Genomic DNA, 26,306 nt, shown 5'->3' with positions numbered 1-26,306 from the left:
GAGCTCAGATTTTTAAAATTCTATAAAAGTGCCTAAAACAAAATATAAGATATCCCCCAGAAACTAAAACAAAAAGATAACAATATGGAAATAAGAAAGAAAATTTGGCATTCTGTCCAGGAAAACTAACATATAACTAATAAGAGTTCTAGAAAGAAAGAAAAGAGAAAATAGGAGAAAGAAAATTACTAAGGGGAAAAAAATTTTTTCCAGACTTTGGAATGTGAATCTTCTATTGAAATGGCTTATCAAGTGCACAGTTCAATAAACTTGGCGAGAGGGGAGCACATACTATGACTCAGAGTAAAGCTTCCAGAGGCAAAACCTAGAGATAAGGGTTCTAGAAGGGGATTTAAAAAAAAAAGCCAAAAATAGATCACTGCAAAGAGTAAGAACAGTATCAGATTTCTCAACAGGAACATAGCAATGTAGAAGATAATACAGCAATGTCCTCAAAATTCTGAGGGCAAATGATTTTCAACCTAGTATTCTGTATGAGTTATCAATCAAGTGGAAAGAGCTTGAAAAATGTATGCCCCATGAACTTTTACTCAAAAAGCTACTGGAAGATAGCCTCCAACCAAATGAGGGAGTTATCCAAGAAAAAAGAGGACAGGAAGCCTAGAAAGACAGAGATTCCAAAAGAAGAGAGGAAAGAGAAATCTCTAAGATGTCAGCAGGTATAAGAAGTAACTGTCCATCACAAAGCAAATTATGAAACACTCTGCAAAAAAATTGAAAGAAATAAAAAGAAATGCTATGTTTGGATACAGGGTGAATTTAATGATAGGTATGTGAAAAAATGTTGGAACCTCTGAAAAAACAGTATTTTGCCTGTACAGAAGAATGGGCAAATTAAAAATAAGATGATTATCAACCATAAGAAAAACAAAGATTATACAAGAAAGGAGAGTTGATCATCATCAGATATTACATGACTCAGCAGTAAACTTACGTTTATAGTTAAAATAATGTTAAAACCACTGATTTAACCAAAATTCAAGACTTCACTGTAGAGGTTGGAAAGGAAAAGTGGAGACGCCATGAGAAAGCTAAATCTTTATCTTCCCTAGTGAACTGTTAAGACAATGTCTGTTACTGGTAAATCAAGAAACAGCAACATACACATATTATTTAGAAAACTGGAGGAAATGCCAGGAAAACTAGCCAGAAGAGCTGAAGGTAGCTGCCTATAGGCAGAGACTGAAACTTGGGGAGGAGAGGGTAGAATACTGCTATTTTCCACTTTAAGTTTTTCAATGCCATTGGAATTGTTAAGCTAATCCCATGTATTACTTCTATAAAAATATTTCCTTTTCAACAAAACAGCAGCAGAATCACAGAACCCAAGAATGGACTAACGGTTACCAAAGGGAAAGGGACTGGGGAGGATGGGTGGGAAGGGAGGGATAAGGGTGGGGAAAAAGAAAGGGGGCATTACGACTAGCGTGTATAATGTGGGGGGAGGCACGGGGAGCGCTGTGCAACACAGAGAAGACAAGTAGTGTCTCTACAGCATTGTACTACTCTGATGGACAGTGATTATAATGGGGTTTGTTGCGGGGACTTGGTGAAGGGGGGAGCCTAGTAAACATAATGTTCTTCAAAAAAAAATATTTCCTTTTCAAAACACCTTTGGACTAATAACATTTTATTCTATAATAAAATATTAAGCCATAAATTCATGGAGAAATCAGTTCAACAAACATTTATTGAGTGTGTACTGCCCACAAGGCACCATACTGTGCCCTTAGACACAGGATGAAAGCACATTACATTACACTCTATGAGATCAGTACATTAATAATGCCAGGGAGTAGGCTGAGAAGGAAGTAACCAATCTTGAGGTTCTACTTTAGAACATTAATTTTATGATAAAGGCCTCTGTAAAATACCACCTCACCAATGTAGATACTGGTATGGTCATTCCAGATCTGATCCAAGATAAGTAACACATGGTTTCTGCAATCAAGAACGTTAGTAATGGTAAAGTAAGAGTTGTAATATATGCTGCTTTTATTACATCGTCCTACTAAGAAAATAAAAAGCTTCATTGCCTTTTATTTTCTGCACAATCTGCTGGAAGCCATTCTAAAACGAAAAGTTACCAATGGTTTGCTTTCATCTAAGTAATGTGCTTCAGAAATTAGCTCTATTTTTTTTTTCTATTGAACAAACGTTTATTAAACACCTGCTATGTGTCAGGTATTACCCTAAGATGCAGGTATGTCGACATAAAGAGGACACAACAGCTGCCCAGGAGGTTTCATGAGGAAGCGAAATTCCAGACAGCGGACAGCACCACCATACAGTAGTATTCACCAGATGACTTATGTGATGGGTTAGCAAGGCAGCGCAATACAACAGAACTACTGGAGATCTTGCTTGATGACAATGTACCCTTGTATAACTGATCATTTTCAAAGAGTTTTACACGCTACTTCATTTTATTCCAATAACCAGTCTAGAGAGTAAAGTAAGAGAGATGTCACTAGCCACTAGGTGAAGAAACAAAGTAAGCCTATGCCTGCAGGGGTCACATCAAGTAACAGTCCTGCTGGGACAAGAAATTCCGCCTCTTATCTCTACATTTTTATTGACATTAAAAACATACTTATATCATGAACCTGACCTTGCTTATTAAAACTGCCAATTATTTTATAACAGTGGGCAATCTGGTCAGCAGAGTAAGACTTCCTGTTGACCCTGATGACTGAGAAACAGAGAGAGAAAAATAAATGAAGTTCAATAGGGTTATGAGCTGGATAATTTACCGGGAGAAAATAATCTCTCTACAAATGAGTTTGCATACAAGTGGCAGATAAAGATTTGGGGGAAAAATATTGGACTAAAGTCTAATAATGAATGAGCAAAAGAATGCTATTCCTAAAAAAGCTAGTAACAACTAAGGATTTATTAAAGGAAAATAAAAAGAGTAGAGTAGCTAAAAGTATCAACAGACTGAGCATCAATCAGGTTTGTAATGTATTAATTAATTAATATAAATTAACTATATCAATCTAAATTTATATTTAATTAACTACATCAATTTAAATACTTTAAATCCTTTTAATTTTAAATATTTAATAATTTTAAAAGTTAATATTAATGTAAATATTTTAATTACAATGATTTTAGTTATTCTTAATGATTTTATATTTTAATTATTTTAAAGATAACATATCCATATTTTTAATAACTTATGAATCATAACTATAATTTTTTAATTTAACAATAATTTTAAATAATTTTAATTTTAAATACAGGTAATTTTAAGTACTTTTAAATACTTTCATATTCAAAGATTTTCTCTTCTTTGAAAATCACTGAAATAGACACTCAGCCATTCTTATATTAGAAACTGCTTTGCTGTCATTTTCCTGTCTTTTGTGATTCTGAATAGATCCATCTTTGTCCCTGATTTCTAATTCAGTATTAACTCTCTAGGTGGAGAAGAGATTGGTTTAACAACTATTTCCGTCATAAATGGATTCAGTGAATCACTGATTTTAATTAAGACAATTTCATGGAAACGTCCAGAGCTGGGGTCTCTAGCAGCTACTAGCCCTAACACTTGCTTCACTTTCAGGCCTCCTACACGCCCTCTGCCCAGGGCTGTAGCATCCTTACAGATGTTACCCATGTTCCAGCTCAGCTGCTGATGCTGTTACACTTTCAGCATTTATTTAGCACTTCTGTTTTCCAATCCCCCCAGCAGAGCTTTCAGTCACTGACAGGTAGCCACTTGGTTCCCTTCCCAACCAAACAGGAGGGTTCACCTCTTTCTACGCAAAGAAGAGATGCACCAGCTTCAGAGAACCACCAGTTCTTCCACTCTCTCTGATGGTTTTTCTAGTTGGAAGTGTAAGGAAGAGAGGTGAAGATGAAGGACAGTGGATACTGAAGGGACTGCGTTATAAAGAGTGGGAGGCTTATAGCAAGGAAACGGCCTCAAGAGGAATTTAGCAGGGACAGAACAAAGTCAAGATGTGAATAATACTGCTGGTTGATGTTTAAAATAAAGGTTTTCCACCTATAAAAATACTAGTATTTCAGGGTTTTTTTCTTGGTTTTAACAAGTACTACTTTTTATTGAAACTGATTTACCTTTATAATTCTATTCTTCAGCTAATATTTCTATAGTAAAAAAAAAAATGGTAAGAGGACTACACAGTTACCTTGGCTTTGGACAACTGAAAAAATAGGTAATTCTTACATAAATAAGACTAAGTATCCCAAAATTATTTTCCATCGAATAAAACAAATGACTGAATTAAAGATATTCTTTAAAGGAAAAAAATGATAGTTTATATTTTATAATGTATCTAATATCATTTTTTCTTTATGCAACTGAGTCCTCACAATTGGAACCAATTTCTCAGAAATTCCCTATCAATTAACTTAAAACAAGTTCATATTAGTAGTGAATGATTATTTTAATTAGGTAATTATTTTTTTTAAAAAAGGTTAAGACTGATAACTAAGTTAACATCTAGTAACAGAGAAAACACTTTAAATTATGACCCTTGTAAAAGTGGTAATTCCTTGAATAAGTAAAAACCCACAAAGCCAGTTCATGTAGTACGTGAAATGTGCTTAGTTATTAATGATAGTCAAAATTAAAGTCTAAGAATGAATGCTTAAGTTAACATTAATTTCTCTGGACTTATATTTTTCTTCTATTTGCAGTCTCTATCCTCTGGTTACAGCCAAAAGTATATATGATAAATTTTATAGAGATCTGTATTAACCAGAATAAAAACTCTTAGATGTTTTTCCAGCATAATGTTACAACTAATGAAATACAAAATTTTCCTGGAGGAATATTTTTATGTTAGCAGAGATGCACAAATAAGTAGGAACATTCTGAATCTGGTGGGAAAAAAGTTGCAGACTTTTCCTACGTCAACTCTATCAAGAATAATTCTATTATTGAGCACATATCTAAAAGACATAGTATATAAGAAAAAGTGTGAAAATGACAATGCATTATGTCTGAATAAGTTTACATTCTTAGAGTAGAATGAAATGCAAATAATCATTACTTACTTAGATATTCTTTCAAAGCCAAAGCTTGAACATTAGCTAACTGTTTCTCTCTCTGCATAAGCTGCTCTTCAGAAAAATGTGGAAGTGACAAGAAGTCCAAAGGAAAGCCTAGAAACAGGAAGAAGTCAGTATTATAGATGTTCTATGACAATTAATATTCAGCTCCCAGAAAATGTGTTATACATAATTAAAAAAAATAAGTCAATTACTCATCCCTCTTGATCTTGCAAATTTCAAAATAATGATAATAATAATAATAATTCAGCCACCAAAAATAAGCATACTAAATTATTTTGCATTTTAAACTTTGACCTGCTTCTTAAATTGAGGGAATTTAGATAGCAGAGTGGAATTCTCTCCATCACATTTTCTTCGATGGCTCAGCTATTAAAACTCCTACACAAAACATAAATGGAGCCCCAGCTATGTGTGACTGCAACCATATGTGGGATTTCAAAATAGAAACATCCTGTCAACCCACAGACTATGAGACATAATAATAAATAGTCATTTTTAAGCTATATTTGGAGTGGTTTGTCAAATAGTGATGGATAACCAAAACATAGAGCTTGAAGTAAAAAAAGAGGGTAATAAAATAGAACACGATGCCTGAGAGAAAGCAAATGAAAATGAGAAATAAATTATATAAAAAAAATGTGTTTAAAGTATAAAATACTAAACACTTTCTATTTGGAATTGAAGGCTGACCTACTAAATTTTACTAGTTATAATATGGAAGGAATTAACTCTTGGCACTCTAAATTGTTCAAATATATTATAATATATTTAAAGTAAAAGGCAGATTTACTCAAAGTGAAGTGGAATTTGGGGAAAATAAGTTCATTAAAAACCACATACTGAACACCTGTAAAAAGGTTTTCCACCAAAAGTTAATACTTACTCAATTTGGTTTCTTCTATACTTGCTTTCATTTTCCCATGAATTAAACTGAGGGCAAATGAGCCATTGATCTGGTTGGCTGAGTGAATCAATGTGGCTTTACATTTTCTATTGCCATTACCTTGTAACAAGAAATAATAGCTAGAACACTCTCCTTTCACTTCAACATCTGGAACTAAACAAAACAATATATTGTTAAGTATGTAAAAATTCAGCATGCAACATGCCAGAACCATACATTGACCCATAGGAAATAATGACATTTCTATGTTATTTTAAAACAAGGTATTACCCAATACATTTGGCGTAGTAATTTTTCATTTAACTGAGAAAGCTGTTAGAATCATACAAAAATGATTCTCACACAGCATAACATTTTACTTTAAATTAAAACTATGTGTACTCATTCAATAACTTGATGTGGCTCATTAGACTCCCATGCAAGATATCTTTCTTATATGACCAATATATATCAACTATTATTCCAGCTTCAATTTCTTTAAAGTGAAATAAACTAACCTCTGCAAGCACACACAATTCAACTGGTGTGGGCAGAAGTATACAGATATACTTAAGGGTAGCTTTTTGGTCCCTGCAGTGGCATCCATAATGTATTTTACAGAAGGAACGGAGAACATTCATTAATCTGGCATGCCAGTTATGTGAAGGTCAGTTAAGATAGCTTCTGGTATATTTTAAAAACAAATCTAGCGAGGGTTATAGTGAAGGTCAAAGAAAAACCGTGGAGCCTTTGAGATTAAAAATAGCAGTAGAGTCGTTTTTGTTGAAGATGGTGAATTGGACATTAAGTATTTATTTTCACTATCTCCTGAAATTCCACAAAATGAGAATAAAGAGATTCTAAAAATAGCGTAAGTCTACAAGGACCAGTGTATGAGAGAAGAGACAACAGCTACTGAATTTAGAAAGCAGGAAAGCAGATGAGCAATTGGTAACAGATCACAAGCCTCAACTGCTAAGGAAGCTGAGAAAAACAGTAAAGAAAGCTTAGAAGTCACATAATTTATAACACAACCTCTGACAAGAGATTCTGGAATGATGGCCACAGATGACACTGGAATCAAAATGAAGGTGAAATAGGAAAATTGGTTGAAAGTCTGTTTGAGAAGCAGTTTGGCTTCCTAATCACTCCTTATTCGATTCAGGCAAATGATCGTCCTTTCCCCAGCCCAGAAAACTAGTAGTTTATTCTCTGGAGAAAGCAAAACAAGGTGTCTCTGGTCTGGGAAATGTAAGGCAAACCTTGTGACTGGAGTTGATCATCAGTGGACTAAGTGAATCTTGTATACTGAATATTGAGGCCCTTTACCCTTTCTACCTACATAGCTTTCAGAATTTTGGAAGTCAGATGGCAGAATTGAGCCTTCTTTTGGAAATGCGGTCAGTCCTACAGGAAAGACTAAAGAGTCCTAACACTAGAGTCACCTAATGTCCCAGTGAGATCACCCTAAAATGAAGATCACAGTCAACAAGCCCCACTATGCACTCAGATTTTCCAATCAGCTTCTGGTACTCTCTCTTAAAAGTGAGCAGACAGCCAAACATTATGGAACCTCATAGAAAGTCTCTCCAGATGCCAAATAAACAGAAGAAAGTGACTTGCAGGGAGATAAAGAATAAACAGTAAAAAGAAATCACAGAAACAAAAACAAATCAAATCACTAAAATCTTCAGGGAAGATACTGCATCCTTTAAATAAGAACAGGAAATTATAATACGAGAACATTAAATAAGAAAGAGCTTGTAGAAATTAAAAGAAAGCAGAACTTTGTATTTCAACCAAAAGTTTAGAGGATAAAATTCAGTTAATCTATCAGAAAGTAGAATAAAAAGACAAACTAATGGAAAATAGAAGAGTAAGAGGGTAGAGAGAAACACAAACCAAGAGGAACACCATCGAAACAGAAGACAGAACATTAAAAAAATGGACAGAAGAAATTATCCACACAATTACAAAAACACTTTATTTCACAGATATGAACATACTGTGGGTTAAAGCCTAGCCACCCAAACAACTACAAAAAGAAGGTTTTGCAACTAGCCTGCAATAGAGACATCAATACTGCTCATAATAATGTCTTCAAAAAGGAATTGAAAAAAAAAATGTTATTAAAAAGAAAGAGCACATGCTACCAAGTTGTATTTGAAACTAAGGTTTGCCAAGAGGTGATCTTTATTCATTTACCAACTTAGCGCTTTGCCAATTCAAGCTATGTGTCTCATAAACCCATGACATCCTTTAAATGTTTATTTTAAACTGTCACCTTTATTAGCACTTTAATCATGATGACTATAATTACAACAATCTTATTTCCCCCACAAGAAAAATACTTATTTAAAAGAACTCGCCTAACCATAATGACTATGCAGTCATTTAAAAAAATGTTCCAGATTTGGCAGGTGTTAACTGAAGACTTATTAAATAACTTTCAGGTAAATACCATAGAGAGTAACATATTTACAATTAGCATAGTTATTCAGTTCTCATAGCTCTTCCTAAAGAAATAAGAGAAAATGATTACAACAGAAAATTTCTATTTTCATCTAATAATTTTACACTATCAACTTTTAATACTGATTGGCTTGCATGGCCTCTGTCTACCAAAACCAAACAGTGATTTTGGTTGAACTAAATGGGCAAAATGGAGAAGCAGAAACTACAAGAGCCTTTAGTTACATCAGTTTTTACAAAATACATATGATCTATAATAAAGAGATACACCATTATTAGTTTCATTAGCAAAGAAAATTCCATTTAATAAAAATCAAGTCACATTATATATACATACATATATACATTAGCAGGTTAATGGTTCTTAAATTCTGAAACTCTACTCTTTTTAGAAACACTTTAACAATTTAAAATACAAAACCATATTAATGTAATGGGAAAATAACATTCCATATGATATAATGAAAAAAATCTCAGGATGATTAGGGGAACAGGATATTCTGGTTAAGTAAATATTCTGACTTATTGACAAGCACTACACACACACACTCCTTATGAAAGGATAAAATAATTGGTGCTCCCAGGGGCAGCAGTTCCTTGCCTGGGGCAAGTTCTCTATGAACTCGATGAGGCAGAATAAAGGCAAGGACAAGGAGGTGGGGACTAAAAGGGGTGCCACATTTATTCCCATGACGGTCACAGACTGCCTGGCTCACAGGCTGGCTTGAAGGTGCTCCCCAGGCCGGCTACCGGTCATGCTCCCCACAGGAGCTTAACCCTCTAGGAGCACCGCTTTCTCAGCTCTCTCAAGGCTGTCCCCCCTCCCTGTTCCTCCCACTGGAACGGATTCTGTGGGCAGGTTTCTGATGACTGATGGATGCCTGACCAATTACATACTAGGAAGAGAGGAGAGGCGAGAATGGGTGTTTCCTCTCCACCCCTCTCCTGGGCCAGCAATCCCATGACTCTGTCCCCAGTAAACATCCCATGGATGTGCAAACAGGCATACAATGGGCCTGTTAAGGCCAGGTGGGAATCCTGGTCCAAAATACCAAATTTTCCCCACAATAATATACCCATTTGGAAAATCATTCCAAAAATTAAATAATAAAATAAAGGCTAGTCTTCATGTAAGCATTTTAGGAGGCTGAATACTTTCCAACAACAATACCATTGTTCAAACAATTCTACACTCAACTTTTGAAATGGTCCTTGGGGTCAGCTGGGGAATCACAAGACAAACAACAAAAAAAAATCAATCTAATTACTTATAAAGTATTTCCCAAAAATGTATTGCCTAGCTTGATTCCTCACCTATTCATCAGACTAAACTTTGAACAATTTAGCATAAAACATAGCTGCCACTGAGACACTCCAAGAAAATGCCCTGACTCAATTCTAGAAAGTATTTTAAATGATTTAAGAAATGATTGTATTGTTGGAAGAGTTATATGAAATCTCCTACTGTGAAGATTCCAAAATTGCAGAAGGATTTATAAATTCTACCATGACTATTTTAAACAGTAACATTAGGATCATTGGTCTGCTTCCTATACTGTAGTTTTATTTTCTATGGTGACAGGTATTTAGCCTTGGGAAAATTTTGGTCTAGAGCAGTCTCTTTAAAATACACTGTAGAGGTGGTTTGTAGGAGGCAAATCCCCTCAATTTTTGCTTATCCAGAAATTGTTTAATCTCTCCTTCAAATTTAAATGATAATCCTGCCCGTTAAGAGTATTCTTGGTTCAAGGCCCTTCTGTTTCACTGCATTAAATATATCATGCCACTCCCTTCTGGCCTGTAAGATTTCTGTTAAGAAGTCTGATGATAGCCTGTGGGTTTTCCTTTGTAGGTGACCTTTTTTCTCTCTCTGGCTGCCTTTAACACTCTGTCCTTGTCCTTGATCTTTGCCATTTTAATTATTATATGTCTTGGTGTTGTCTTCCTTGGGTCCCTTGTATTGGGAGATCTGTGGGCTTCCATGGCCTGAGAGACTATTTCCTTCCCTAGACTGGGGAAGTTCTCAGCAATTATTTCTTCAAAGACACTTTCTATCCCTTTTTCTCTTCTTCTTCTTTTGGTACCTCTAAAATGCAAATATTGTTCCATTTGGATTGGTCACACAGTTCTCTTAATATTCTTTCATTCCTAGAGATACTTTTTTCTCTCTCTGCCTCAGCTTTTTTGTATTTCTATTCTCTAATTTCTATTCCATTTACCGTCTCCTCTACCTCATCTAATCTGCTTTTAAATCCTTCCATTGTATATTTCATTTCAGCAGTCTGGGCTTCTACTCCCTCCCCGCTCTGTTTCTCTTCTTCCTGCTGGTGAGCTGGTGGCAGCGGGAGGAGGGCTTGGGTCCTCCCGGGTCATGGCTTTGTTATTTACCCTTTTCGAGGAGATGTTCTATTTTCCCAGATGAAGGCTGGCTGGTGCAATCTTATTTCTGGTCACTCTTTTAGGATTAGTTGCATTTGCTGTATTTTCATATTACATGTGGTTTTGGGAGATTTCTGCCTCACTTCTCACACCGTCATCTTAATTTAAAGATACTTCAAATGGAGCATTTCAGGCCAAACCATATGAAATTGCTGATATTTAAAAATTTTTAATACACAAATCAGCAATACCATATGGTTCAAACTAATACATATGTGTGTATTTCATCAAGGAATATGTTAAACACAAGGAATTGATAAAACTGGGGCACAAATTTTATTCACACTGCATGGAGGGAATTGAATCAAAGTCTTTCTTTACTTTTCTGACAGCAGTTATTACTACCCAGAAATATATTATGTATTTCATTTATTATTTAACAAATATTTTTTAGTACCTATTAAGTATCAGACAATATAAGGCATTGAGAAAAGAAAATGAATAGAAGTAAAAAAAATTCATGTTGTCTCTTCTCACTTCTAGTAAGAGAAATAAACACATTTAATTAATTAGATAGTGATAAGCAGTACGGAGAGAAAAATCAAGCTGGGGAGATGAATGTAATATCAGAAGAGTCAACTTAAAGTTTAGATGGGGTGGCAAATTAGGTGTCCTGAGTGAAAAAATGGCTTAGGAGTAAAGGCTCCCCAAAGTTAAGAGACCTAGCCATTTGGCTACCTGGGTGTGGGTTGTGAAGAGTTTCTGTGGCCAGGATTCTCACCTGGCCCTGGTTGACTAGACCACTGCACACCTATAGGCAATTTGATTCTATAAAAAGGGCTCCGCCCACTGCTCTGGGCATGACATGGTGGCAGGGCTGCACAGCTGCAGGAGAGCAGAGCAGAGGCTGGAGTGGTGTCAGTGCCAAGGACAGAGGCCTGGACGACAGCTGTGCAGGATGGCTGTGCATAGAGGCCCAGAGGACGGCTGTGCAGATGGAGGGGCCCAGAGGCAGAGACTGGCTTGCTGCCTGCAGACTTGCTCTGAGTGAATGGGATTCTAGTGACTGACCTGCCACCTGGAAATAAACCTGGGTATAACGCTTTCACCCCAAGAACGTTTTGCTGTCAATTTCTTTGGTCACACTGAATCCATAGCAAACTTGCCCAGGGCTGAAACCCATTGGCAAGACAGGGTAAAAATTGCAATTTCCAGACTCTCTCACCTGGCCTTAATGCATCTCCATATCAATAGGTATTTCCAAGGGGTGGAAAGAAGTAGTCTATCTCCATAGGTAATTACAAGGGCAAGAGAGAGCATATCTAGACTAGAGAAGTTGGGTGGGGCCCCTTCTTTTGCAGCTGGGTCACAAGAGACACAGGCAAGCAGAAGTGGATGACTGCTTGTAAGTAATACATGTTTTCTCCCACTTTATTTCTCTCTTTGACTGATTTTGGTTTCAAAGGTATTTTGGCCTGGGATTTTCTCCCCAGAGTTACACTGGGGAGAACAACTAAACCTCCCTGTGGATAAAGTGAAGGTTCCTCTGTCCAGGAATTTCACCTGGCCCTGGTCAGCTAGCTTACTACACATGTGTGGGCAATACATTATTATTGACTCTCTATAAAGATCTCCACCCAGTGCTCTGAGAGACACAGTGGCACGGCTGTAAGCCTGCAGGAGAACAGAGATGAGACTGGAGTGGTGGCAGCACTGAGGACAGAGATTGAGAAGGCTGTGGAGGGTAGAGAGGCCCAGAGGCAGAGACCAGCTTGCTGCATGCAGACTCACTCTGAGTGGACAGGATTCTAGTGATTGACCTGCCATCGTGGGAATAAAGTTGGGTATAAACCCTTTCACCCCAAAAACATTCCACTGCATTTCTTTGGTCTCATTGAATCCATAGTGAACTTGCCTGGGGCTGAAATCCACTGGCAAGATACTCCACTATCATGTAAGCAAGCTCCCTGAGGGTAAGGACTTTGTTGTATTTACTTCTAGTTCAGCATGTGCAACAGTGTCTACTATATTGTAGGTGCTCAATAAAAATGTTAGGAAATTGAATATGTAATGCATATGCAAAAATGTATAAATGTTTACACACATACACTGAGTTGTTTTTACCACAGATGGTAGCATTATAACCTTTGCACACCTTTGTGGGGAAAATGGAAGTTCCTAATGACCAGGATCCTCACCTGACCCTAAACTACTTAATGATGTAATTGGCTTACTAGGGCTAATGCTTCCATACCTGTAGGCAATGAGCTATTATTGACTAAGTCACTATATAAAGAGCTCCACCCAGTTCTTGGGCAGAGGCAAAGACAAGAGACAGAGATGGATTACAGAACTGCAGATTGTTGGATGCAGACATGATTCTAGTGCTCAATTTACCACTGTGAGAATAAAGCCAGGTATAAACCCTTTTACCACAAGAATGTTCCACTGTCATTTGTCAGTCTCACCAAATCCATAGTGTACTTTCCCAGGGCTGAAACCCTTAGGCAAAACACCTTGCTCTTCAACATAATATGACTTGGGGATTGATTCTAGTTGGTTGCTACTGAATACAATGATATTATTTCTCAGTGTCTACTTTATATATTACAGTATAAATTCCAAGAGAGGAGCCAGGTCTGTCTTGCTCATCACTAATCCCTAGGTTATAGGACCATGCCTGATACATAGTATCAATTCAGTCTTCAGAAAAATAAATGAAAGGTCTGACAGAATGAAGGAATGAATAACAAAGTCAAAGAAGAATAAAATAAGGGAACAGTTTTAGGAAACAGTATAAAGTTTACTTTGAAGGATATGAAACATGTAGGGCAACAGTAGAGAATAGTTAGGCATAATGCTTTAGATTATAGGGAAATAGTTTCAATTTAGGAGGCTGATCTGATAGTTGGTATCTGGGACAGTTAAAGAGGCTATTGTAGTGGCACTATGAATGAGACAGGAAGTTTTCCTTTATAAGAACAATTAAAACTTTTATACTAGCTGACATTTGGCTACTTTTTTTAAAAAAATGAGTTCTGTCAATGGCATAAAGAATTTCCCCTACAGAAAGGCTATGGGTCAAGAAGAATTTAATAATCAACTGTCCAATTTGATTATTTCTACATCTAAGACAAAAAACAAAACTGTTAAATGTCAGCTTAATCAACCTTTAATGATACAGCCTAATCAGTTATCAACAATCTGGCTTCAAAGATTGTCATGTGATTATGTCTTATTCAGAAGTTACCAATATTAATCCCCAACTTTCAAGAGGTGATAATTTAAAGAACCAAATCCAGCCACACAATAAGGTATTTCTTAACATTAAAATGAAAATCATGGGGAAAAAAAACACTTAAGAATAAATTCCAAATCAATCAATTACTTTGGAAAAAGTTACAAAAGTAAAAATAATGGGTTATCCAGAATATAATCAAGTTTAGTTAGGAGATGTTAATATTCAATTCATATGAATAATTCTTAAACATATGTAATATTAAAAAATGGATAAATATTATCCCATGATTTCATGTAGTTTAAGTGAAACAGACACTACTGCCACCCTACAAATCTATTTCTGATTTATTTTGGTATCTGCCAAAATCACCAGGTATACATACATTTATTCCCTGTGAGGAGCTGAAAAGGGTTCTGCCTGCATTTCCTCCTGTACTAGTACTGTGTAACAAACCATATTAACAATGTGTCTTCTTCCAGGAAAACTTCCTGAACTCTTCAGGCTATCTTAGATCACACACTCTGGAAGTATCCTCCACTCACCTTCACAGTGTCAGTTAAGCGGATCTGTAAAAATGTACCAAAATGCCTTCCTCACTTGACTACAAATTTCACAAGGAAAAGGACCATGCATCTACTTCCTCAAGAGTGATGGACCTAGTTTGACTCCCCTTATTTCCTACACCTTGCACATCTGTATATCACACAACAAATGATATTTTGATGTTGACATTAATGATCATAACTCTCTAGGGTCTTCAAACTACAACTTACTAAATCATTTCCTAACTTTTCTTCCACTTTCACCTTAAATTCAGGTATTTTTAAAGACCCTATCTTTGGCTCTCTTCTCTAGACATGCTGTTTTATGTGTTTTTCTTCAACCACTCCTAAGGCTTCAACTATTCCCTATATACACTCATGGTACCTGTGGCGTAAACTGAAGAATTTCCAGAATCTCCTGCCTAGCCTTAGTCCATTTATATATCAATAGGTGTTTACCACTGCAGCCTCCAGGGCAAGGGGTAGGTAAAGGCCATTCTCTCCTCCCCTCCATTCCTGGTACATAATCAGTCTGGCATCTATCAGTCACGAAGGACCCAGCAAAGGAGTTCCTCCCAGAAGGGGCAGGCAGGAAGTAGAGAGCACCCTGTGAGGGCAGAGTGTGAGCAGCGGCCAGAGGAGACAGACAGGTCCAGACCTAGCGAACAGATCTGAGTAAGTCATGAGCATAAAAAATGGTTTCTCCCAGCCTATCCTTTCCCCTGACTTTGGTTTCACCAGTTTCACAGGGGATTCACCCCAGGCCGGGAACACCCTTAACCCTGGAGCTACAGGAGCCTTTTACACTGGTGGCTTCCCAGTATTCACATCCTTATAAAGTCACCTCCCCCTTGAATCTGGTCATTCTTGTGACTAGCTTTAAATAATATAACACAGTAGAAGTGACATTGAGCCAGTTCTAGAACTAAGCCTTAAAAAGTCCTGGCAGCTTCAACTTTGTATGTTTGAGAGCTGTGAGCCACCATGTAAAAAGTCCAGGTAACATGCTACAAGGATCTCATGAAGAAGTATATGGTAAGGAAAAGACTCTGTAACTATACAGAGAGAGAAAGATAGCTGTCCTTGCATGCCAGCTGAGCCAAACCTGTAACAATTCACAAGTCAGTGCAGCCACACTGATGACCACGGGTGGGACTTGTACAGGAACCACTCAGCTGAGCCTAGCTCAAATTGCAGAGCCATGAGTAAATAAAGTGTGTGCTTTGTGACTCAGTTTTAGGTAGTTTGGAATAGATAAACAAAACAGCTGGTAAACACAAAATCTCAGTCTCAAACTCTGACCACTCTCCAGAGATAGATAAATACTAGATGTACATTTCCATATACATATCATCTTCACTTCAAACTAACCATTTGTTAAAATGAATTCCAGTATCTCTCCTATTTCCTAGATAGTACTGTGTAAACCACTGATTTTAAAATTATATTCCTCAGAATTCTCAGCTCTGGAGTATTTCTAGAGATTTCTTCTAAAACCATCTAGGTAGATAAGTTTCAGTTTCAGCTCTTAGTCCCATAACATGGGGGCAGAAAAGTTAACCATAAGCTCAAAAATAATTTAAGCAAATTATTGTCCAATTAAAAAAAAAGTACTTAGACTGAAGCAAAGAAAGAAGAAAACACTTCAGCTATGTGACTCTGGGCAAGTAACTCTAACATTTTGAGCTGCAATTACCTCATGAAATACTAGAGTTTGAGTTTTTAAGATAATCCAATTTTATAACAGGTATTAGGATTTTACTTTTATAATGACATCTTGAATGTAACAGATTTTTGGAAGGGCAATATACTACAGTGGTTAAGAGCACAGAGCCTGGGTTCAGATCCCCAGAGAATTTACAAAGCTATGAACTGGCAGAGCCAGGATTTAACCAAGATTCTACCAATTACTAGCTCCATGACTTCTCCAAACCCCAATTTTCTCATCTGTTAAATGGGTATAAAATATATTTACAGGGCTATTGTAAAAACTGAATGAATCAATATTTCTAAAGTATGTAGAACACTGCACGGCATATCATTAAGCTGTAAATAAATTCTATTTTTTGCAGAAAATCATAATCACAAGTTTGCTTTTTTTAATGTACCACATAATGAATTAGTCACTTTATTTTCCCAAATTTCATTTCTGAAATGTCTCTAAGAAACCCATGTTCAATATAACTAGCCATCTAATGTACTAAAAGCACTGCCTTTAGATCACTGATATTTCTTTAATGAATAAGATTGTATATACTTTATGTTACAGTAGACTTTGTGTTAGAATAAAAATGTCTTATGTGGGTCCTTTTTAATCAGTAGAAATAAATATTATTTTCTCATAAGAAATGTTATCTCCTATTCAAATTTGAAAAATACATTATCTAAGTTGCACCATTAAGACAACTTAAAGATTTACGACTCACCACTGATTGTCCTAGGCTTCTTAGCTATGTATTCCTTCCATTTTCTTGAACTGAGTTGGTTGGGAGGTGGAATAAGCATGTTACTAACAGTACATGGCAAAACAAAAAGAGCACCAACCTGGATAAAACAGAATATATTTTTAGTGAATGCATGCTGATTAATTCTTAAAGATTGTCATCTGACAATTTTTTGACATTCAGATTTCACCTCTATAGCATTTATTTACTAATGTTCTCACCCAACAACCCCACTATAAAAACTAAAAAAACAAGAACAATGCCCCCACCTCTGCCAAAAAAACAACAGACAAAATAGACATTCAAAGCTTAGGCATCCCTTTTCTGCTGAGTTATCTATCCCTAAAACTCCTGATATTCACAATATTTTCTTCAATTTCAGATTTTGGGTATAATTGCTTTGTATATCTGCAAACTAGTGAGACACTGGTGATTTCTATCATCATAAGATTTTATCATAATCATAATTTTATAACCTTTTGACTGGATGGATTATTGTTCTGGCTTCAAAATTAGAATACATTTGAAGTTAATTTCAAAGCCTTTGTTCCTAGAAATCTGAGATTTAATGCTAATAGGTAAAAATGAAGGGAAACCATGACTCATATGTCAGAAAACATACAGCAGCTTCTGACTGACTTATGAGTAAACTCAACATATTCATCTTTGTACTGCTGGGGCTGGGTATACAGATGTTTATTATAAATTTGTTCCCCCCAAAATCACTATAATATATTTAGGTAAATTCCCAGTTTGATTAAGCATTGTTTAAGACAAAATACAACTCTGAAAGCTGTATTTTGCCTGTTATTTTAGAAATGTAAGAAAAGCAAACTTTAAGTTTTTTCTGTTAAAAAGTGTACTTGACTTCAAATAGATGATTTCACTTAAAATTCATGTTATAATTTAAAAAATTTTAAGTATACCACTTTTATTCTAGTATATATAAAACTACTGAAATACCTACAAATCTCATAAACATCACCAGAATTAAGAAAAACCAAAAACTTATAAATGATAATTCAGTGAAGCTTTAGAAAAATTTCTCACTTCCACCCACCTTTCCTACCATGATAAAGGTAATGCAAGCAAATGAATACCTTCTCACAGAATTGAAATCAGATGTTGAAGGAGTAAGTTAACAATAATCTAATAATCTAATAGGTTCTATAATTTTAAAACTTTAAAGCAATTACCCATCATGAAGGTTATTTTTAAAAATCTCTTCTAAAAACAAAACATCACTATATGTCTGTGGAGGAATTTGGAGTTACTATGAAAAGTCCAGAGTATCTTAATATGAATTAGAACCAAAATTACATGTTATATTTAAAAAACCAAACCATCATGCAAAAACAGATTAACAAACTACATTCCCTTTTCTCATATATTCTTTAATGTTAAACAAAACAAAAGAAAACCCCAGCTTCTATACCTTGCCACACAGTGAAGAAATCTGCTCCAACAGCAAAATGGAATTCTGTTTGGTATTGTTTTTTGTCAATTCTCTGCATTAAGGAGTTAAAGAAGTGATGGAATAGTAACTGAGAAACAAGTCTACTCCCTAAAATAAGTTTCATTGAGAAGGTGCTCAAATTTACTCATTAAAAATTTTAACTGTAGGTATTCATAATTATTCCTTTCCTTATGAATAATTACTTTCCTGATTCTGAAAATATACCAGGAAATGGTGCTACTATGAATAACATTACTATAAACAACTGGAATCAGAAAATTATAACTAGTTTCTCAAAAATTCAAGACCATGCTTGTGTTCCATCTCCAGTCAACAATTTCTTTTTATACAAAATACTCTGTTCTTAGGTGTATTTCTAAAAATTCTTAGATATATTCCCTGAAAAAGGAGTTTAAAATATGTTGAATATTTGCAGATATATGATAGTACTTACATTCATCTAAGTACAAAGATATAATGGACTGGTGCTTATATACCCATCCTGCTGATGGAAAGAGAAACATCTGAACATTTCAGAGGTATATAAATTGCTGCTTCTTCTCCACAGATTCCCAACATTTCTCCCTCCTCCCTGCCCCTTTAGCAATGAGCAGAGCCATACCTTGAAGTCTTCTGCCTATTTTAGAAGCATAAATATAGCATTGAAGGAGGATTTTTTTTGCAAGTCGTAGTACTTCTCTTAATACAACGGCAATGAAAAGTATACTGAATATTATAAAAAAACAAAAGAAAATCTCAGCATGGTCAAACATCTAAATGTTGAGTAGTACTAGGAAGCATTCTGCCTGACACAGAAAAAATAATCTAAAACAAACATGTAAATGAAAGGATACAACTCAAATTCAATGTCCGACATATAGCAGGAGGGTAGATCTGATAATTTTATCATCTGTACAAATTCTAAAGCAGAGCCATAATAATGGAAAACCTAGAAAAGAAATTATAATTATATAATATTTTAAATACTACTAAAACATGAAAGTGAACAAATTAGTGATTAGGGTTTAAAGCTTTAAAATGGATCTTAAAAAGCAAGTATTTACACATGATGCAAGCCAAACATTTAATCCTCTTGGGCAGACAAGAATTTCTTCCATTTCAATTCTACCTTTGAGAGAAGAGAGACAGATACAGAGAGTTCTTAGTAACTGGAAAGTTTTAACAGGGAGAAAATGAGTACAGAGAGCAGCAAGGAACAGAGGACAGGAGTTCTCAACTTTTCCTGTTTATCTTCAGCAATACAGAGGGATGACTCAAGAAGCTAGGTGCTGAGGAAACAAATTTAGAGGGTCTGCAAGACGGAGAAAGAGAAAGAAAAGACACTCCAGGATGAACTTAGGTTGAGTGGAATGGTGAGAAAAAAAAAAATCCTCGGAAGAATTTAAAAGAGAGAACTAGCAAAGTCAGGAGTGCTAATTAACAAAGAAAAAAGCTCTGAGACACAAAACTGCACTGTTTCTTTGGGCAGAGCATAAAGCTCACTCGAAGTGGGCTAGTGAAGAACAGGTGTTTCAAGAGCTGGGGCCAGAGAGCTTCACAAGAAAGCTAAAAATAAGAGAACATTTCTTGAGGAAAGTACACCAGGTTTTAAACTTGCAGAAAGCTGAGTAATTTCACCATATATGAGTATGTGTCTGTATGTGTGTGTATTTACAAGTGTGTGTGTGGAGACAGGATTTTTATATTTATTGAGGAGATTGTACCCTAAGATTCTCTCCAATAGCAGCAAAATATAGACATATTAATCATACTTGAATGGTTTTACTACCAAAGAAGAGAAGTTGAGGCCATCAATCTTATGATTATAATCTTTAGAAAAGAATTCAATATTCTTGTGAAAGACAGCCAAGGTAAGTCAAACTAAGCAATTTGGAACAACTACTGGGAAGTGTGTTCACATCAGAATATGCCCCTTTTTTGTACTATCCTTTGATCAAAAAATACCTCCCATCAATCTGATATCCTTGTAACTTCGTGATCATTATGTTTCCCACATTCTTGAATTGGGTCTTTAAAAGTGAATTTCTAAAGTGCTTCCATGTAAATACCTCTTCTTAATTTTTTTTTCCAATGTAAAAAATAAAAAGACAACCAAACCCTTTTAAATTACTATGCTTTATAATTACTTGCATTTTAAGATTAAATCTATGGAGATATGGGACACGAATGAACACTTTTTAAGCTGTAAATGAAGCAAATGCAGGGTACTGTGTCAGATGCTAATCTCTTACCTCATTTAACCCTCATAATAACTTTGTGTTATTATTGTCTGCATCTCACAAATGAGCTAATCAATCTACTCAAGGTCACAAAACCTCATAGGTGGCAAGAGTCAGGTTTCAAACCTAGGTCTCTTTCCACTGTATCTTATTCTCCCCAAACTGAACCTTAGAAAGGTCACAAAGCAAAGTACAAACCAAAGGCAATTTCAGGCCTACAGTGATCTAAAGTTTGCATTCCATTTTTAAAATAATCCAAAGCAACATTCACTTACTTTGTGAACATTGGTGTTGATAACACAGTATAATTTAAGCAGTTAATAATTATAATAAAAATTATATTAATTCAAGATTCAAACCTGGGAGCAAAAATATACATGAATAGGTGATTGCAAAAAAATTTAAACATAGATTACCTTTGGCAAAACATTCTTATCCTTTGATGGTATTATCTTTTTGGCAAGGAAACCAGTATTTAAATTAGATGTACTAAAATTCTTAGGTGTGACTCCCTTTAAACAAAATTCAGGAAAACTAATTTCAAATCCAAACTGAAAAGAAACCAAGAAAACAGTCTCAGACATCATGAACAAACTTATAAAGATTAATACATCTTATTGCAAAGTAAAAATTCAGAGGAAAACTACATGTAAATTTATTTTTGATTCCTCAGCTCAAATTGTGTTTTTTTCTGTTTATGTAGATATGCTTTCTATTTCAACTTACATGTGGATTTTTCATGAAAAGCTCTCCTTAGTCCTTCAGCAGCCCACAAGAATATATTAAGCCCATTCTATGCAAAAGAATCAAACAACCTCTTTTACATATACTTGTTCAATATCTCACTTCCTACCAATCTATAAGTTCTGCAAAAACAGAACTTGTTAGCCTTATTCACCACTAGCTCCTTAGGATTGCACCTCACACAGTTTGCTTTCAGTATAAGTTTGTTGATAAAAACATCAATTCCTGCATTAGTGGTAATGGTAGTGGTGCTAATAGTAATGGTAACAATAGCTTATTGAGTGGTGAGTTTGTGCTTTAAAATATTAAACCTCATAAAAATCTAAGATGTGAACTATTCCACCTACCTTGCAGATGAAGACAACTGTGGTACCAAGGGGCTAACTATTATGCAAGAAGACACACAAAACTAGTAAGAAAGAGTTGGGATTTGAATGCAAGCAGTCTAACTCTAGAATCTATGTACTTAATCACCATAATGTATCTAGGCTAAAAACTATTCTCCACCAAAAAAAAAAGTAACTTCAAGTTTTAAATGCATCCTGTGGAGAGATGGATATTTCATTTCCCATTCATAAAAAAATAAAAGAATCACATGAAAACAACTCTGGCATTATTTGCCTGGAACAATGTAGTTTCAAAAAATGTATACAAAAGCAGTTCTTCTAGCTAATGGTATCTTGCACTCTTCCAGCTGGCAATATGTTTTGTTTATATTCAAACCACTTGTAGAGAAGGTTTACTGGCAGATTTAACTTTCCCAGATAAAGATGAGCTAGTATGCAAATCAACAAAAAAGACTCAGGCACATTAATTCCTGTTTTTCTATTAATGGTTTTATTAAGCCATAATTAAAGGTAAATTGAAAGGAAAAAGAGATCTGGTAATTAGTGCAATAAATCTTTATACAAATGAAAGGTTCTACTCATGCTCTCATGCCACCCTGATCAAACATTAAGAAACTTCTTTTAGTTTTGCCTATATACAGAAATACACAAAATACTAGGAACATGTATTTCAACACAGCTACAATTATAAAACCATCCAAATACATTCATTCATAGTAAGAGATGACAAAATACAATTGGAGTTTCACAGAACTTTAAGATTAGAGGGATTCAACTAATCTAATATTCTTATCTTGCAGTTAAGAAATCTAGGGTCTAGTAATGTTAAAATTATTCAAAATCAGAGAGCTGGTTAGTAGAGAGCAGCCATCATTTAAGTGCTATTACAAATAAAAGAACAGGATCTGAATAGTTTTCCAACAGTTTACACATGTGGTGATAAAGCAGCTCGGATATACAACATGAACACAACCAACACCAAATTTTATGTTTTAAAAGAATGTTACTTTCTAGAACTGCAGTGTCCAAAAATAATCACAGTGCCTACTTAAACTTAGACTAATTAAAGTAAAATAAAGTTAAAAATTCAGTCTTCAGTTGAAAGTGTCACATACAATCAGTGGCAATAAGAGGCTAGTGGGCTACTATATTAGCACAGATATAGAATATTTCTTTATTTCAAAAACTTCTACTTCGAGCTATTATAGAACATCTTTATTAGGTATATTTTCATTAAGATTCACTTAATAAAGTTGAAAGGCCTGCCCTGCAAACTGTGATAACTGAGAAATCCACTTACCTTTCTTTCCCATATCTGAACCTTTCCTCTCCATAATTCCTTTGAGTCAACAGCATTTCTGAGATCTTCTAAAGACACAGTATCAGCAGAAAGGTATTCTACAATTTTCTGACAATTTCTATAAATAAAATATTATGATAGTTAAATATAGAGTTTTACATTTTACTTAGATTTAATGGTTATAGCTACCTCCAAGCCTAACAGGCAAAAATGCAAAGCTTATATTGCTACTTTTATTTACTAGCAACATGGAACATTCTTAAGTCAGTCTCTGAGGGAGTTGGTATCATTTAATCCCAACAACCCTGTGAATCAAGTGTAACTACACTTAACATTACAGATTAAGAAATAGGCTTTACTCTTACTATTTATTGACTTAACTGTGTCAGATATGTATACACACACACAGAATCAATGTTGGTTCCTGGTCTTCAAAAGGAGAACTGTCTCCTAAATTGTTCCCATACAGCTCTGTATAGAATTCCATAACAGCACTTATCACAGACTACCATGACTATTAGCATTCCAGTATCTCCCTGTACTTCAATGAAGATCAAATCTCACTTTCTTAATTCATCAGCATCTATTGCTGTGCTTGATATAAAGTTAGTACTCAATAAACACTTATTGAATGAGGAAAATCATGAAGTTAATAAATCTAATTGAATACTTATTTAAGGAACAAGACCGTAACATACAAATGATCCTTACTAAAATGTCATAAAACACAACAGTATATATTATTTCTGCATTAAACATAAAACAAGAAAACAACCATGACTTTATAAATTCAATGTGTCCATATATCCATGGTATTCACCAAGGTGCTCAATGGATAATACAAACCTACTTAAAGCATACAGGGAGTTTGGAGAATTAATGCTCAGTAACGGTTATAAAATAGCATGGATAATAGTTACTAAAACCTTGAACATTTCAGAAACATAAAATACGAAAAAAGAAAAATCTAGATTCTTCTCAGTATGTAAATATTCACAGTGTGACATAAAACTATCTTGTCATGCTAAAAAAGGTCTTCAAATGCAGAGACTACTAAATCAGGGTACCATGTTAATCGTTAAAAACAGAGAATACAGAGAGTAATCAAATGTGAACAAAGAAGCTTACATTCCACAATGATTTCCTGCTATAGTAATTTTTGCTGAATACCATTCCCTCAAATGTTTTAATGCTCCTATTGTGGGTAAACAGTCTTTCAATTTAGGAGGATCTTTGTCAGAAGGCAATAGTATTATATCTATCATTGCTCTACCTAAAAAGAGAAAAAGGCATTTGCAATTTTTTTATAAAATGTTAGCTCCAAAATTTCTCAAAACAGTACCATGAACAATTGAATTTTATATTTATTTAGAAGATAAAGGAGGATTTTAACTTTACTTTCTGAAATTGTTCAAAACAATACACATCTTTAGAAGCTCAACTTTTTAAATGCTCATCATATGATTTAGTTATGTAATCTTGAAATAGCTAGCATATGCCAGAAAACAATGAACTATATCATAATTACATGCCAATTATATGCCAGTGGTTAATTATACACATTGCTCTTGAGATTATCAATGCTATTGTTGTACTGAACAGAGAAAAGAACACCTGTGAAATTTCATTATATTTTTCTATACTTAATTTTGTTATACAAAAGGGAATGAATTAGTATGAAATTGTAATGTTCAAAAAAATTATTTCCCTTTATAAAGGACAATAAAACACTCAGAAAACTCAATTATACTGACAACATCATTGGTTCCTAAGAGAGGATAACTTCATGAAACTTTAAATTTTATAAAATTACAAATGTACTGAAGAACCAGAAAAATCAAAAACAGAAACCAAATAAGTTGATCAAAGTATTCTAATTTGCCCAAAGAGAAACTGTATATCTCAATGCATATTTTCAATTTGACATATTTCATTTAAAAACTGATGTTTATTTATCTGTTATTTTCCATGTGGGAATGTTTTACACTAAAACATGATCTTGAATATAAAGATTAGTCTGTGAGCTAGAAAGTACTCTATGGTAATACATACGCTTTACTCATCACTGTATACTCAGCTCCTAGTACAATCCATGACATGTAATAGACACAATAAATATCTGCTTAATAAATGACATTCAATAATGAAAATATTCCAAGAAAGTTAGTGTTCTATAGAATATACTCTAGACTTGTGTTTGATAGAACATACTGTGAAAACAATGGTATATAGTGGAAAGATTGTTCTTCAGTAACAACTAAGTAAGGGAAATGAGATGGGTATTTAATTTTCCAAGTCCTAAATTTTGTTTCACTAAATGAAAGAGAACTGTAATGTCTCAGTAATACCAGAGTACAGTTTTTATCAACTCAACTAAGAAATTATTTTTCACTTTGAATTGCAAATTAAAAGGGAGAACCGTAGCATAAAGACTGAATTTAGCACTCAGTCATAAAAAGTATTAGATCCAAATTATTGAAAGCAGTCATAAGATATTACCAGGAGCAGGAAGTTTGTCTGATAACTGATGCAAATTTTCCGCAGATTCTTCATATAGACTAAAATAAAAGGGTAAGTTAGAAAAACTCACATAAACACATGATATATACTCAGAAGAGACAATATTAATTAAATGGATCTATGGGCCACACACAGGTAAGTATGTCAGATGCACTATCTCCTTTGATGACAATTCCATGAGGCACTTACTATTAACCTATTATAGTCCTCACTTTGAATAATTTGCCTAAATCACATAATAAGTAGGTATAGAGGATAGTATGCAAATCCTGAATCCAAGATCCCAGTCACACCCAAAACTGTAAAAAAAGGAAAAAAGCTCCCTAAATTATATCTGTGACCAAGCATTTTTCTGACCCTAAAAGTAAGATATTGCTATGTGTTTAATATAGAGGTATACTGCTTCTTTCTGAATGGCACAGAACAGCCCTGACTAGAAATTAGGATGCTCTCCTTCAATTCTTAAAACTCTATTGAAGGAGGATTCAAGATGGTGGCGTGAGAGGTGAGACAGAGAATTCCTCCCAAAATCACAAATAGTATGAAAATATAGTTAATTGCTACAACTTACCCTAAAACAGCAACAAGAAAGGCTGAACCAGACTGCATGCAGACTTCAGGAACAGAGAAGACCTCATGAACACAGGGTAATGTAGGAAAGCCTTCATCAG

General features: G+C 34.7%; 1 protein-coding gene across 4 annotated transcripts in view; it reads right to left on the bottom strand.

Annotated features, from left to right (window-relative positions):
* Positions 1–26,306, bottom strand: part of MTBP (MDM2 binding protein) — a 77,729-nt gene that overhangs the window by 33,564 nt on the left and 17,859 nt on the right. For all 4 annotated transcript variants that reach the window (XR_012128392.1, XM_073230029.1, XM_073230028.1 and 1 more), the window contains exons 5-13: positions 25,615–25,673; positions 24,244–24,388; positions 23,116–23,233; positions 21,141–21,275; positions 19,339–19,433; positions 18,464–18,536; positions 17,011–17,128; positions 5,951–6,124; positions 5,050–5,157 (exon numbers count right to left, since the gene is read on the bottom strand). Coding sequence is in view for 3 of the 4 variants with exons in the window: in XM_073230029.1 (XP_073086130.1) it covers positions 5,050–5,157; positions 5,951–6,124; positions 17,011–17,128; positions 18,464–18,536; positions 19,339–19,433; positions 21,141–21,275; positions 23,116–23,233; positions 24,244–24,388; positions 25,615–25,673 (1,025 nt within the window). In the remaining variant the exon portion in view is untranslated. The remainder of the gene's footprint in view (positions 1–5,049; positions 5,158–5,950; positions 6,125–17,010; positions 17,129–18,463; positions 18,537–19,338; positions 19,434–21,140; positions 21,276–23,115; positions 23,234–24,243; positions 24,389–25,614; positions 25,674–26,306) is intronic.

The sequence above is a fragment of the Manis javanica genome, chromosome 2, assembly GCF_040802235.1.
Source record: "Manis javanica isolate MJ-LG chromosome 2, MJ_LKY, whole genome shotgun sequence".
NCBI classification, from domain to species: domain Eukaryota; kingdom Metazoa; phylum Chordata; class Mammalia; order Pholidota; family Manidae; genus Manis; species Manis javanica.
Note: the sequence above shows the minus strand (reverse complement) of the source record. Positions and strands in the feature narration are given on the sequence as shown.